Genomic DNA, 17,047 nt, shown 5'->3' on the forward strand with positions numbered 1-17,047 from the left:
TGCCTAGCCACTCATGGTTATGTGGTTCAATGGCACCATCATATGTCCAATAGGCAGAAATACAAGAAACAAGAGCAGAGTGGAAATAGTTCTGATTCAATGTTAGTTAATGAAATAACCCATTTATTTGATGTTTATTTTTTGTCTACCTTTGAGCTTATTTATAACATGATGCTTATACTGTATTCAATGTATCTAAAATATGTAATTATTAATAATTTGATAATAAAACAAGCAATATCATGACACTGAACAATATGGTATTACATACTATAAAATATAAAACGACCAATAATGACTGACAGGAATACAAAGTAAAACATATTTTAACACATCAGGAGCACCTCGAGAGCTACACATATTTAAAAGCTCTTGTCAATATAATTCCTTTTTGTGTCACTAAGACAATTGAATACTTTATATGTTATAAAAATCTGGAATTGGCAAAAATCCCATAAAAAAAGATAAGCAATACAATCTACAGATAGTAAACAGATAAATTGACATTTTGAGCCTGTAATCGAACACACAAATGCTGATGCTCCAGATACTCAACTAGTCTAAAGAAGGCCAGTTTCATTGCTTCTTTAATCAGCAAGCACAACAGTTTTCAGCTGTGCTAACATAATTGCAATGTGGTTTTCTAATGATCAATTAGCCTTTAATAAAAATGATAAACTTGGATTAGCTAACACAACGTGCCATTGTAACACAGGAGTGATGGTTGCTGATAATTGGCCTCTGTACGCCTTTGTAGATATTATATACAAAATCTGCTGTTTCCAGGTACAATAGTAATTTACAACATTAACAATGTCTACACTGCATGTCTGATCAATTAGATGCTATTTTAATGGACAATTCTTGTTGCTTTTCTTTCAAAAACAAGGACATTTTAAGTGAACCCAAACTTCTGAATGGTAGTGCACATACTGTATTTATCGTTAGGAGAACAATCTAAATTCCAGCATTTACTCAACAGTTAAAGCTCATTGTCTCAAACCTTCTAGATTAGAAAGCATTATGATAGTAACAGAATAGCATTGTGAGGCCTAGCTTTGGTTTGATGCTGTTGCTCTTCAGTCATGTTCTGTAGTGGTTCTCTTCAGTCCAGGTTCTGTGGTGGTTCTCTTCAGTCCAGGTTCTGTAGTGGTTTTCTTCAGTCCAGGTTCTGTGGTGGTTCTCTTCAGTCCAGGTTCTGTGGTGGTTCTCTTCAGTCAAGGTTCTGTGGTGGTTCTCTTAAATTCTCATAATCTGAGGGCTCAGCATCTATCTGAGGGGCTGTGTGTGTCACTGCGAAATCCCTCACATTCTGAAAGGAGACACATTGAATGAGCACTTTACGAACCACTCCCTCGAACACTTTTATGTACACGGACACACAGACTGCATTATAAGAGACTTACTGCCAGGGTGTCATACTCTGGTGACCTGGTCTTCATGTTCAGATATGTGTACATGTCACTGTTGGGGTCAGGATGGACACTCTGTGGAGAGAGACACAGAAACACAAACACTCAATACTGCATAAAACACAAATACATGAATCCATTCACTTACTGTCTATGTCTGTTGTATTGGGATTGAAATAACTTAGGTTGTTGACATTATTACCTGTGTGTCTGCTGTGGCATCACTTCCTCCTGTGGATCTCCTGTAATGAGGGACAGAGTGAGTTCTGCTCTCTACTGACCTCTAGTGGAAGTTGATATGTTACTAATACAGTATATGTAATTGAAAAACTCACCTCTTCATATAGCAGTAGATGGTGACAAGAAGAGCTCCAGCAGTCAGGACAGCCCCCACCCCCATCACAGGAACCCAGGGAAACACTGCTGCAGGATTTACTGGGTTTAAGTGTCAAGAGGTTAGAACATATATCTGCTTGTATTTGTATTTATTATGGATCCCCTTTAGGTCCAGCAAAATTTAGCCAGTTCTACAATTTTAAAACATTACAATACATTCACAATAGATTTCACAACACATTAAGTGTGTGACCTCAGGCCCCTACTCTACTACCACAGATATACAACACACAATCCATATGTACATCTGTGTATAGTGCGTACCTGTCAAATCTGTCATCTCACAGAGCACCAGAAATAGACACAGCATGACATACTTACACATAACATTAATATGGACAGGGATGGAAGTCTCTGTCCCTTTAATGTTGCTAGCTTCACAGTAGTATTCTCCACTGTCCTCAGACTTGATGTTAGTGATGCTGTAACTCTGTCCTGATGCTTTTGGTGAGGTTACGTTCTTCTTGTACCAGGTGTATTTGTTCACAGGTGGGTTGGCATCACTGCTGCAGGTCAGAGTCACTGAACTGCCCTCCACTATTTCACCAGAGGGACTGACTGACACAGAGGTGTTCTTTGGGTCATCTGGTGTAAAAGACAGTGGATTTAGTAAGAGTACAAATTAGGTCAGTTAAAAATATGATATACATTTTCCACAACTGTACTTTTCCACACAATTATTTTTAGATTCACCCTCCTACTGAAGATGATCAATTCAAGTATCACATGGAGCTAATTTATGTCACTACAATGTTAATATAGGGGGAGCTGTTAGCATTATTTTCTTTTTTACATTTCCAAATTAAACTGCCTCGTACTCAATTCTTGCTCGTACAATATGCATATTATTATTACTATTGGATAGAAAACAATCTCTAGTTTCTAAAACCGTTTGAATTATGTCTGTGGGTGAACCAGAACTCTTTCTACAGCGAAACTCATGACAGGACATGCGAAGCTCTGAAAAATAGTCTCTGATCTCGGATCAGTTTAAAACTCTGTGTGTGCCCTATGGCTTGACATGAACTGCACCCGCCTTCCCCTGGATGTCAGTAACCAATGAGAAGTGGAATGGTGTCTCTACGTGTTTGTCAGAGTTTATAAAAGGGAATGGAGTGAGATGTCCCTTCTTTTCGACGCTCGCCAGGACGCAAGGGAGGACATCAGAATCGCATGCTCAAAAGCTCTCGTTATTGATCAATGATATATCCGTCTGTGATTTAATTCGATATAGGTGTTAGAAACATCATAACGAAGTTATTTGAAACCGATTTATATCAGTTTATGCGAGTATATTGCTATTTTTCTGAATTTCCTTAGTATTGCGTTTGAGGATTTGGGCATGTGTGTGCCGTGTAGCTATCGTTAGCTGCTAGTTCCGAAGTTGAGGAGGTCGTTTTACAACAAAGCAACAATTATTTTGGACAAAGGACACATTGCCCAAGATACTGATGGAAGCTCGTCCAAAAGTAAGAGTTATTTATGATTTTATTCCGTATTTATGTGGAAAAATGTAAACGCAGTTGTCAGCCATTTTTTGCGGCACTAGTCTGGCTGTAACTCACAATGTATGTCTAGTAACATAAATTTTAAAAATCTAAATCAGCGGTTGCATTAATAACCAATGCATCTTTCATTAGCTGTCCAACCTGTATTTTTTTAGTCAATCTAATCGATAAATAATCGTAAACATAGGTGCCTTTCCAAGATGGCGCCGGCCAGAATGCATGCCATGTTTTGACAGATTACATTGCATAACCACGATTTGTGATGCTAAATATGCACATTTTCGAACAAACTCTATATGCATTGTGTAATATGATGTTACAGGACTGTCATCTGAAGAATTCTGAGAAGGTTAGTGAAAAAATTAATATATTTTGGTGGCGATAACGTTATCGCCCCTTTTGCCTTGATTCAATGCTGGTGTGATGTTAGCTCATGTGGTATGCTAATATAACGATATATTGTGTTTTCGCTGTAAAACACTTAGAAAATCTGAAATATTGTCTGGATTCACAAGATCTGTGTCTTTCGATTGCTGTAGGCTGTGTATTTTTCAGAAATGTTTTAGGATGAGTATTTTGGTAATTGACGTCGGTCTCTGTAATTATTCCGGCTGCTTCCAACGCTATTTCAGATTGCAGCTGCAATGTAGAACTGTGATTTATACCTGAAATATGCAAATTTTTCTAAAAAAACATATCCTATACCATAAATATGTTATCAGACTGTCATCTTATGAAGTTGTTTCTTGGTTAGTGGCTATATATATCTTTATTTAGGTGAATTAGTGATAGCTACTGATGCAGGAAAAAAATGGTGGAGAAAAAAAGTTGTGTCTTTTGCTATCGTGGTTAGCTAATAGATTTACATATTGTGTCTTCCCTGTAAAACACTTAGAAAATCTGAAATATTGTCTGGATTCACAAGATCTTTGTCTTTCAATTGCTGTAGGCTGTGTATTTTTCAGAAATGTTTTAGGATGAGTATTTTGGTAATTGACGTCGGTCTCTGTAATTATTCCGGCAGCTTCGGCACTATTTCAGATTGCAGCTGCAATGTAGAACTGTGATTTATACCTGAAAAATGCACATTTTTCTAAAAAAACATATCCTATACGATAAATATGTTATCAGACTGACATCTTATGAAGTTGTTTCGTGGTTAGTGGCTATATATATCTTTATTTAGTCGAATTAGTGATAGCTACTGATGGAGTAAAAAACTGGTGGAGTAAAAAAAGTGGTGTCTTTTGCTAACGTGGTTAGCTAATAGATTTACATATTGTGTCTTCCCTGTAAAACATTTTAAAAATCAGAAATGATGGCTGGATTCACAAGATCTGTATCTTTCATCTGGTGTCTTGGACTTGTGATTTAATGATATTTAGATGCTTGTATTTACTTGTGACGCTATGCTAGGCTATGCTAGTCAGCTTTTTTACTGTGGGGGGTGCTCCCGGATCCGGGATGAGTACCAAGTAAAAGTTAACTAAACGTTTAAACCCCATGTACTTACATCTGACAGTGAGAGTCTCTTCAGCAGAGGGGAGATCCTCTTGGCCTTCTACAGCACAGGAGTATCTGCCTGTATCCTCACTACTGACTGAAAATAGGATATAGACAGGAGAGTAGGTGTTTCTGTTTGGTATAGGCTGTCCATTCTTATACAAACTGTAGACTGTGTTGGGGTCCAGTGTACATTTGGTTCTACATGTCAGTGTGACTCTCTCCCCCTCTGACACAGATGTAGGATCCATCTCCAACACAACATCTAGAGTAAAATGAAACAAATCATTATTATCCTCCTATATATGTCCTCTAATGTGAAATACTACATTTGGTATTTTTCCATCACATACCACTACTGTGTCTGTATGACTGCCCTTAATAAGGTAATTACAGTAATAGATGTGAGATGAGTGACAGATTACCTGTGACAGTCAGGGAGACAGGTGAGCCAGAAAACTTTTCTCCAGATGTTATGAATCTGAACCTGTACCCAGCAGAGTCACTCAATTTCAGGTCTGTGATTCTCAGGGTACAGTCACTCTGCTTATCCCCAAGGTACTCTATATGACCCTCATACCCTGGCACTGAGCTCAGATCTTCAGCCTCCATACCAGACTCCCATTTAGTAAACCAGAAAGCTTTTTTGATCTCATGATAACTGGGATATGTGTAAGAGCAGGATATGTTCACTGTTGACCCCTTCAAGACACAGATACTCTGATGGGTGTAAGTCACACTCCAACACTTCTGACCTGAAACACAAAAATACAATAGAACACCTTTATAAAACTTAAATAAAACTTAATTACAATATCTACCGATATACACTGATGTTGTTTATGAAGTAGAAAAAAAAACAAGTTTAAAAACTTCTTGAGAATACAGGGGAATTAGTTCCCATTAGCATAATTTGCTCTACAGATTAAACTGCCTCTTATTCAATTATTGCTCTTACTATATGCATATAAATAATACCATTGGAAAGAAAACAATCTCTAGTTTCTAAAACCGTTTCAATTTTGTCTCTGAGTGAAACAGAAGTCATTTGACAGCACTTTCCATGACCAAGAAGAAAAAAGCAAGATGTGTATGCCAGCTTCAACGCTCTGCCTATATATGGTCGTGCCCCCTATGACCCGAAACACACCTCATTGGCCTTCCTCTGGATGTCAAGAGGACGTCAGAGGAAAAATATCTTGTTTATCTGGGACTGACGTGAAATGAGAGCTAATTCTTTGGCGTGACCGACAACTTCCGGTTCTCTAAATCGTGCGACTTGTAGCTGCGATTGTCTTCTGTTGTGCGGCCATTATGGATGAAAACTATCTCCGTCTCGAAGTTTGTTTGATACATGTGACCAGATCATCGTAATGTATGTTTTTTCAATATAGTTTAATCAGATTATTTGAATTTTTTCGGGAGTTTTGTGGTGTTCCGTTGTCTGATTTTATTTACGTTTGAGAGATCCGTGCCACTCGACCAGTACCTGTGCTAAATGGAGTGGGAAAGGAACAATTCTGAACGGAACCAACGACTCATCTTGACAAAGGACACTTTGATCAACATTCTGATGAAAGATCAGCCATAGTAAGACCCAATTTACGATGTTATATCATATCTGTTGTGCATGTGAACTGGCCGTGGGCGCCTAGCCGAATCTGCCTGGTATAGCTATGCTAATTTAGCGCTACATTTTGTTTTCGTTATAAAACATTTAATAAATCTGAAATATTGTTTGGATTCACCAGATGTTGGGCTTTCAATATCTGTACGCTGTGTATTTTTCTGAAATGTTTTAAGATGAGTAATTCGTTATATGACGTTGGTCTCTGTAATTGTTCTGGCTGGGTCAGCACTATTTCAGATTGCAGCTGCAATGTAGAACTGTGATTTATACCTGAAAAATGGCCTTTTACAGCACAGGAGTAGCTGTCTTCATAGTTACTGGAGACTGGGTCTTTGTACTGGGGGGAGGTGCTCTCATCTAGATGTTGTCCGTTCTTGTACCAGATGTAGGTGGGGTTGTCAGTCAGAGTTCAGGTGGTGATACAGGTCAGTGTCTTATCCTGATGTCCACCAGTCACCTTCACCTGAAGACCTGGAGAATAAACAATATCACTGTAAATCCCTTTATCACTGACTTATCACTCTAATACAAAGATGGAAGAAATCCTATGTTATACAGATATAAACACAAACCAAGACATTTATCCTGAACTAAATGGAATTCAACAGTTTAACTATATTGAATGTAACTGTACCGGTGACAGACAGAGTGACTCCAGGATTGCCAGTATATCTCCATCCTCCAGTCTGATCTGTAAATCTGAATTTGTATGTAGCTGAGTCACTCTCTCTCACGTCTGTGATTGTCAGGGTGTGGCCATTCTCTTTATCCGTACGGTATGTCACATGTACCTTGTAGTCTGGGTCATCACTCAGACTCACAGGACCCACAGCATCATACTTAGTGAACCAGAAGGTTGTTGTGACTGTACCACTGGGATATGTGTAAGAGCAGGACATCTCCACTGTTGACCCCTTCAAGGCACAGATCCTCTGAGTGGTGTATGTCACACTCCAGCTATCCTGACCCAGTACCACTGAAACACAGTTAGACAACACAACATTTATTAAATAAAAATTATTCCAAAATGGCTTTCACTAAGAAGATGGTTTGTCCACACTTTGTTGCCATAGTTACTGAGTTGGGTATGAATAGAAACAACAGATAAGCATTGCTCAATGAGGAGTGAAAGATAACTATTTCACTTTATAAAGTTACACCAAACAGACCAGCAGAATAACATTATGACATTATTAACATTTTAGAAATGTCTCTACATTGAAAAACAGGGCTACTTAAACAGTTCTTTGGGCCATCTGGATAACAAAGTGAAAGTTAGCCTTCTCATTATGAAATGGTGGAAGTATTTTGAACTGTAAAATCAACTACCATTAATCTAAATGAAATAGTAGCTCTATTTCATGTCTGTTTCACTAAACATCAACACTGACCAATGATGTATTGGATGATTTTGATAGACTTTAAAAGTGTTTTAGTCACACTCACACACTGCAGGAGAATTGATGCCTTTTACAGCACAGTAGAAGCTGTCTTCAGTTTTTAAGTAGACTGTGTATGAGGGAGAGGAGTCCTCTTGTACAATCTCACTGTTCCTGTACCAGATGTAGGTGGGGTTACCAGTCAGAGTACAGGTGGTGCTACAGGTCAGTGTCGTTGACCACCATGTAGTGGTCACCTTCACCTGCAGGTCTGGAGTAGATAACAACATTAAAACCATCAATGACCTGTTGTCTAGTTCAAATGAGGCAGCAGTGGACGTTCTCAAACCATCAACTCAGACATTCCTATTTTACCATACATTCATATTAATTATATTATTTCAATACAAATCAAGACAATTTTCCAGAACCAACTAAACAGATTAGCATTATATATAATGTCACTGTACCTGTAACAGACAAAGTGACTCCAGGGCTACCAAAATATTTCCCTCCGGTCTGATCTGTTATATATCTGAACATGTATGTAGCTGAGTCACTCTCTCTCAGGTGTGTGATTGTCAGGGTGTGTCCATTCGTCTTATCACTACGGTACGTCACACGACCTTTGTAGTCTGGGTCATCTAACAGACTCACATAATTCTCCACATCAATAATTTTTGTGAACCACAAGGTTGTTGTGAGTATGTAACCTCTGGGATATGTGTAAGAGCAGGACATCTCCACTGTTGACCCCTTCAAGGTACAGATCCTCTGATTGGTGTACGTCACACTCCAGCCATACTGACCCAGTACCACTGAAACAGAGTTAGACATCACAAGGATGTTACATTAAGTTCAAGGTCTTTTGACTCACACTAACACTTTGTTTCCATAGTTGCTGAGTTGAGTGTGAATGGAAACCACAGATAAGCATCACTCAGTGAGGTGTGAAAGATAACTATTTAAAGTGAAGTAGAGATGCCGAATGTGTTGACAGTAGAACACAAGTGGTTGTGCTTTTAGAAATGTCTGTAGATTGATAAACAGAGCAACAAAAAGACGGGAATGAGACCATACCTGCTACAGACCAGAGAAAGACCACCAACACACTTCCTGCTGTTCTCAAGGCCATTGTTGCATCTCCCACCCTGCAGTCTTAGAAACATAAACAACAACTCACTCTATAGCTGGTGAATAACTCCACCTGATACATTGAAGTAGAAACTGTAAATGGGGTACAGGGCCTCATTACTGAAAATGAACCAGGCTCATATTGTGTTGTGTTGTATTGTGCTATATGGTTGTCTATGTGAATACTGTCTGTCTGTAAGTCTACTGCACTATGTATGTAATGTGTGTGATGTGTTGCATGTCTGTCTACGTCTGTCTATTTAAGCTGCCATGATGTTGGATGCAAAAATAATTTCCTAATGTATACAATAGTCATCATCATTATAAACAACAACACTCTCTTATTGAACAAATCTGTAGTACTGTAAACACATATTTCTGACCACAAGGTTCAATGATAGCTGCTATCCCCAAGCTGTGAGGCTAAACAGCAAGTGACTCACAAACATGCACACACGCACACCCAAACACACACACACACACACAAACACACACACACACACACACACACACACACACACACACACACACACACACACACACACACACACACACACACACACACACACACACACACACACACGCAAGATGAGAAGCAAAGACCACTTAGGTTTTTTTTCTACAAGGACTGGATAATATCAAGCCCAGCTGATGGTACTGTTGGAGTTATCGTTCTTCTTTGTAATTACTGAAGAAATTGGTGGAGAAGCCTACAGACTGGTGATCTACCAGCTTGCTGTTTGATCAGCTGATACAGACCTCTTGGGAGGCAGAACCAATGGAAGAAATTAGTTATGAATCTACATTTATATAATGAAATCACAAGGTAAATTATCAAATCCTACTGCGATTTTCCTACATATTAAAAACTACACGTTTTACACTTCACTAGAATTGTCTACTTGGAGGGCTGTTAGATTTTCTTTTTCTTTTTCTTTTTTTTTTCCTAAAGGGCCCTCAGCTAAATCCACTGTGTCACACACACATTTTAAATAGTTTATTTGAATCACCAATCAAATTGAACTTTGAATGCATGGCACTTAAGGGTACAGAAAGCACCTCCCTCTCCAAACAGCTAGACTGCCCACGTCAGCTGAAACAGAGCAATACCTAGCCAATTGTTTTGCCCTAGTTTTTGTCAGGCCAGCAATTTGGAGGCCACGCACTGCAAGCCTGTGTGAGTGGCCGAGACGGACAAATATCACTGCCACCAGCTAGCACAGACCTGCTCCATGTAGCCGTTAAATGAGCAGCCCACTTCCAAAATGAGCACCTCCCCCTGGCCCCCCACAACAACAATATCTGGCGTATTTGGCACACAGGAAAACACATCATCATCAACATAAACCAGCTTCAAATCAAATTGTTTTTGTCATATATACACTGAGTGTACATAACATTAAGGACACCTGCTCTTTCCATGACAGACTGTACTATACTCAATCAGTCAGGACTCTGGTACCGCTTGCCGTGCGGTAGCAGAGAGAACAGTCTACGACTAGGATGGCTGGAGACTTTTTTAGGGCCTCCCTCTGACACCGCCTGGTATAGAGGTCCTGGATGGCAGGAAGCATGGCCACAGTGATGTACTGGGCCGTTCTCACTACCCTCTGTAGTGCCTTGCGTTCGGAGGCCGAGCAGTTGCCATATTATTGGCAGTGATGGAACCAGTCAGGATGCTCTCGATGGTGCAGCTGTAGAACTTTTTGAGGATCTGAGAACCCATGCCAAATCTTTTCAGTCTCTTGAGGGGGAATGGGTTTTGTCGTGCCCTCTTCACGTACAGGAGGGGACTGAGCACGCAACTCTGAAGGGGCCCCGTGTTGAGGATCAGCGTGGCGGATGTGTTGTTACCTAGCCTTACCACCTGGGGGCTGCTCATCAGGAAGTCCAGGATCCAGTTGCAAAGGGAAGTGTTTAGTCACAGGGTCTTTAGCTTTGTGATGAGCTTTGAGGGCACTATGGTGTATAACACTGAGCTGTAGTCAATGAATAGCATTCTCACATAGGTGTTCCTTTTGTCCAGGTGTGGAGTGCAATAGAGATTGCATCATCTGTGGATCTGTTGGGGCGGTATGCAAATTGGAGTGGGTCTAGGGTTTCTGGGAAAATGGTGTTGATGTGAACCATGACCAGCCTTTCAAAGCACTTCATGGCTACAGATGTCAGTGCTACGGATTGGTAGTCATTTAGGCAGATCACCTTAGTGTTCTTGGGCACAGGGACTATGGTGGTCTGCTTGAAACATGTAGGTATTACAGACTCGGTCAGGGAGAGGTTGAAAATGTCAGTGAAGACACTTGCCAGTTGGTCAGCGCATGCTAGGAGTACACGTCCTCGTAATCCATCTGGCCCTGCGGCCCTGTGAATGTTGACCTATTTAAAGGTCATACGTCGGCTGTGGAGAGTGTGATCACACAGTCGTCCAGAACAGCTGATGCTCTCATGCATGTTTCAGTGTTACTAGCTTCGAAGCGAGCATTGAAGTTATTTAGCTCGTCTAGTAGGCTCTTGTAATTTAGCTCGACTGGTAGGCTGGTAGGCTCACCGGGCAACTCTTGGCTGTGCTTCACTTTGTAGTCTGTAATAGTTTGCCAGCCCTGCCACATCCGACGAGTGTCGGAGCCAGTGTAGTACGATTCTATCTTAGTCCTGTATTGACTTTTTGCCTGTTTGATGGTTCGTCAGAGGGCATAGCGGGATTTCTTATTAGCTTCCCGCTCCTTGAAAGCAGCATCTCTAGTCTTTAGCTCAGTGCGGATGTTACCTGTAATCCAATGCTGCTGGTTGGGGTATGTACGTACAGTCACTGTGGTGACAACATCATCAGTGCACTTATTGAGGAAGCCAGTGACGACTGTGATGTACTTCTCAATGCCATCAGAAGAATCCCGGGAACATTTTCCAGTCTGTGCTAGCAAAACAGTCCTGTAGCTTGGCATCTGCTTCATCTGACCACTTTTATATTGACTGAGTCACTGGTGCTTCCTGCTTTAATTTTTGCTTTTAAGCAGGAATCAGGAGGATAGAATTATGGTCAGATTTGCCAAATGGAGGGCAAGGGAGAGCTGTGTATGCGTCTCTGTGTGTGGAGTAAAAGTGCGCCAGAGTTTTTTTCCCTCTTGTTGCACATTTAACATGCTGGTGGAAATGAGGTAAAACAGATTAAAGTTTCCCTGCATTAAAGTCCCCGGCCACTAGGAGCGCCGCCTCTGGATGAGAGTTGTGCTGTTTGCTCATGGCGGTATACAGCTCATTGAGTGTGGTCTTAGTGCCAGCATCGGTCTGTGGTGGTATGTAGACAGCTACGAAAAATAAAGACGAAAACTCTCTAGGTAGATAGTGTGGTCCACAGCTTATCATGAGATACTCTACCTCAGGCGGGCAAAACCTTGATACTTCCTTAGATATCGTGCACCAGCTGTTGTTACAAATATACATAGACCGCCACCCCTTGTCATACCAGAGGCTGCTGTTCTATCCTACCGATACAGTGTATTACCCAGCAGCTGTGTTATTCATGTCGTCGTTCAGCCACGACTCAGTGAATCATAAGATATTACAGTTTTGAATGTCCCATTGGTAGGATATATGTGATTTTAGTTTGTCCAATTTTTTATTCAGCGATTGTACGTCGGCCAATAGTACAGATGGCAACGGCACATTAACCACTCGTCACAAGGCATCCTGATCTTCTTCCGCAAAAACTTTTCCGTCTCTTTCTCTTGCGAATGACGGGGATGAGGGCCTGTTCGGGTGTCTGGAGTAAATCCCTCTCGTCCAACTCATTAAAGAGAAATTCTTCATTAAGTTCAAGGTGAGTAATCGCTGTTCTGATTTCCAGAAGTTATTTTCGGTCATAAGAGACGGTAGCAGCTAAATTATGTACAAAATAAGTTATTAACAACAAGAAAAAAATAATAAAATAGCACAGTTGGTTAAGAGCCCATAAAATGGCAGCCATCTTCTCCGGCGCTAACAAGGTGACCCTTTACACAAGAATGTTTATGCATGTGTGCTGATGGTGAGACTACTTGTCTCACCTAGCTGGCTATCAGGTCAACAAGGCGGTCATGTCTAGCAATGTACCCCCCCCCCCCATCTCATCTCTACGTAGATCAACAATCCTACACTGAGACACTTTATGAATACTGACCCTGATGTAACAACCAAAACACAGCTCAAAACATAACAAGAAGTAAAATGATACAATACCCTCAAGTAAATGACTTATTACTAAAAACAAATAACCAAAAACTATATTTCAAGATATTGTCAAGAGTACCGACAGAGTGAAGTGAAGGGGAGAGGTCTTGTCACGTTCTGACATTGTTCTTGTGTGTTTTGCTTGTTTAAGTGTTGGTCAGGACGTGAGCTGGGTGGGCATTCCATGTTGTGTGTTTAGTTTGTCTGTTTCTATGTTTGGCCTAATGGGTTCTCAATCAGAGGCAGGTGTTTTCTGTTGTCTCTGATTGGGAATCATATATAGGTGGCTTGTTTTGTGTTGGGGTTTGTGGGTGGTTGTTTCCTGTCTTTGTGTTTTCTCTGCACCAGATAGGGCTGTATCGGTTTGCCACATTTGTTATTTTGTATCGTGTTAAGTGTTCACTGTTTATCGTTTTATTAAACATGTTGAGCACTGGCTACGCTCCCTGTTGGTCCGATCCCTCTTCTCGTAAAGAGAGGGAAGGCTGCCGTTACAGGTCTTATACAGTCAGTCAACTTACTGGTAGTGAGTGGGAACTGTTAGTAACTGTCAGCTCTGTGGTTGATACATATTTAAAGTAGTCAGGACACGAGTAGATGATACAGAACAGTCCTTTCCTTCCTCTTTAAGACATTAATATGCATGAGGACCAGAACAGCATGTCAGAAAAGGGAGGTTACTGTATTAAAATGGGTCCTACATTTCTATAATGGACAAAATGTCCCCCATTTCCACTTTTATTTAAATACAGAACCATCTTAAAACCTCTTGCAAATAGCGCCTTTTTCACTTTGGGAAAAAATCGTGCCCAAATTAAACGGCCTCGTACTCTGTTCTAGATCATACGATATGCATATTATTATTACTATTGGATAGAAAACACTCTGAAGTTTCTAAAACTGTTTGAATTATATCTGTGAGTAAAACAGATTTGGCAGGCAAAGTTCCAAACAGGAAGTGAAAATTCTGAAATGGGTCTCTCTGACAGGCCTCGCCTATTCAATTGCCTTGTATTTATGAATATGTATGCACTTCATACGCCTTCCACTAGATGTCAACAGGCAGTAGAATGTTGAATGAGATGTCTAGCCTGATCTGGGACCGAATGAGAGCTTTTGGAGTGACAGGTCCGCCATATTGGCAGATTTTTGCTGCGCACCTGGGAGCACCATATCATTTTCTGCAATGCGTTAGGTAGACACGACGAAATGCTCCGTCTGGGAAGTTATTGGATACATACGAGAAAAACATACTAAAGATGGATTCTCAACTGAGTTTGACCAGTTTATTCGACTTTTATTATCAGTTTTTGAATTATTCGTTCCATGCACCAAACGTTGATGGACACTTGAGCTCCACCATGCTAGCCAAAGTTGCTAATTAGACAGAAGAAATGGACATTCTAAAACAAAACAACGATTTATTCTCGAACTAGGACTCCTTGCACTGCATTCTGATGAAAGATCATCAAAGGTAAGAGAATATTTATGATGTTATTTTGTATTTTGTGGAATATGTTGGCTCCAACATGGCGGAGAATGGCTGAGCACTGTCTCAGATTATTGCATACTGTGCTTTGTACTAAAGTTATTTTTTTAAATCTAACACAGCGGTTGCATTAAGAACCAGTGTATCTTTCATTTGCTGTACAACATGTATTTTTCAGCAAAGTTTATGATGAGTTTTTTGGTTAGATTATGTCGCTGTGTAAAATTGCTCCGGACAATTTGGTGTTATTGGTGACGATGGCTGCGTTGTAAACCCAGATTTGTAGCTATAAATATGCACATTTTTGTACAAAACATAAATGTATTGTATAACATGATGTCATAAGATTGTCATCTGATGAAGTTGTTCAAAGGTTAGTGATTCATTTTATCTCTATTTGTGGGTAATGTGAAAGCTATCTTTGCAGTGACAAAATGGCGTTGTGTGTTGCGCTATTGTGGTGAGCTAACATAAATATATGTTGTGTTTTCGCTGTAAAACACTTAAAAAATCAGAAATATTGGCTGGATTCACAAGATGTTTATCTTTCATTTGCTGTACAACATGTATTTTTCATAAATGTTTTATGATGAGTATTTATGTATTTCATGTTGCTCTCTGTAATTATTCTGGCTGTTTTGGTGCCATTTATGATCATGGCACCAATGTAAAACCAGGATTTGTAGCTATAAATATGCACATTTTCGAACAAAACATAAATGTATTGCATAACATGATTTTATAAGACTGTCATCTGATGAAGTTGTTCAAAGGTTAGTGAATAATTTTATCTCTATTTGTGGGTTTTGTGAAAGCTATCTTTGCGGTGACAAAATGGCGTTGTGTGTTGCGCTATTGTGGTGAGCTAACATAAATATATGTTGTGTTTTCGCCGTAAAACATTTAAAAAATCGGACATGTTGGCTGGATTCACAAGATGTTTATCTTTCATTTGCTGTATTGGACTTGTGATTTCATGAAATTATATTATATGATATTTAATATGTTGATTATTCTATTTGGAATATTTATAATATCTTATAATGTGTTGCCTTGTCCCTCTAAGTTCTACATGGAACAGGTCAAAGTTTCATTTACATTTGGTCAGTTCCATGATGTCATTCATTCTATTCTACAAACTCATTCAATTTACACTCCTCATCAGCTGCATCAAAGTGGTACTGAAGGTTCCAGTGTTCTGGACTAGAGCTCTCCCTACTGGCAAATCAATATTACTGCACCATCCTAATAATAATGTCCTCATTAATGTTGGGCTAATAACAACATTACAAACTGACAATACATCAGATAGAATGGTGAAACAAAACTCTTGCTACTACTTGCCAAAGTAACATTTAATCAAACAAACACTGATGTCTGTAGTATTACAACATGCCACTATCATATTATGTTACACTGTTGACCCTTGTATACAGTACTAGTTTTAGCATTAGTTAGCAGAGGAATCAGTAACATCATCACCATAGCCTGCTGTATTGACTGCTGCTGTCCATATACTGTATAGTCTAATGTAGCCTGTTATCTATATATAGTCTAATGTAGCCTGTTATCCATATAGAGTCTAATGTTGTGATGAAATTCTGCACACAGCCTTCACCGTGCACTGCCACTTTAAGAGCACATCAGCAGTCAGGAAGGAGGAAATAAAGCTCTTCTGGCTCTCTGTGTGGAGCTGTTGGTTGGTGCACAGTGTGTGCAACTCTGCAGAAGGCTTGTTTATTTTCAGCGTGCTTAATTGTAAAGTGTTAAGTCGATTGCCGGTGTTACTTCTCTAGGTCATGGTTTTAAAATACTTATTTTTCCAGACGTTGAAGTTAGGTTCAATTTAGGTTCTGAATGAAAGATGAAAAGATGTGATTTATGTATGTCTGTGTTTGGGCCAAATGAAAGCTGGCCAAACACCAACGTCTATGATTGGTTCAGATTTGGTCCGGACCAGACCAAAAATCAACGTCCGTGAACGTGGAAATCAGGGCCGGTCCGAAATGCACCAAAAAACATCCAGTCCAGACAGGACCAAAAAAAGACCTCCAAGAGGTGTCAGTGTAGGACGGTGCTTACTGAGGTATAGCCTAGAGTGTTGTCTGAAATGTAATTTTAGGAATGCTCATCTATGTTGTAGGCCTACCATTTGTAAAACACCAAAGAAGACTGCCAGTTAGGACATGACCAAAAAAGATGTCCAAAATACGTCGGCCTGTGCTTACGGGGGTGTTTTCTACCATGTCGGCCCACAATGGAATTTCATGAATGCCCATCCATTTGGTAGGTCTACCGTTTGTAAAACAGGCCGTTGCATCAACTTAATTAGTCCTGATTCCTGTGACTAATCAATTTGGCTAATTAAGCTTTGAAAATCAGCTACCCAA

The 17,047-nt window shown here is 39.9% G+C and overlaps 1 protein-coding gene across 1 annotated transcript in view; it reads right to left on the minus strand.

Annotated features, from left to right (window-relative positions):
* Positions 1–1,213: 1,213 nt before the first annotated feature.
* LOC139541532 (B-cell receptor CD22-like) overlaps positions 1,214–17,047 on the minus strand; it is a 97,715-nt gene continuing 81,881 nt past the window's right edge. The window contains exons 2-6 of the mRNA XM_071346276.1: positions 2,130–2,393; positions 1,748–1,847; positions 1,615–1,654; positions 1,407–1,487; positions 1,214–1,312 (exon numbers count right to left, since the gene is read on the minus strand). Of these exons, the coding sequence (XP_071202377.1) occupies positions 1,214–1,312; positions 1,407–1,487; positions 1,615–1,654; positions 1,748–1,847; positions 2,130–2,393 (584 nt within the window). The remainder of the gene's footprint in view (positions 1,313–1,406; positions 1,488–1,614; positions 1,655–1,747; positions 1,848–2,129; positions 2,394–17,047) is intronic.

This window comes from Salvelinus alpinus, chromosome 2, assembly GCF_045679555.1.
Source record: "Salvelinus alpinus chromosome 2, SLU_Salpinus.1, whole genome shotgun sequence".
NCBI classification, from domain to species: Eukaryota; Metazoa; Chordata; class Actinopteri; order Salmoniformes; family Salmonidae; genus Salvelinus; species Salvelinus alpinus.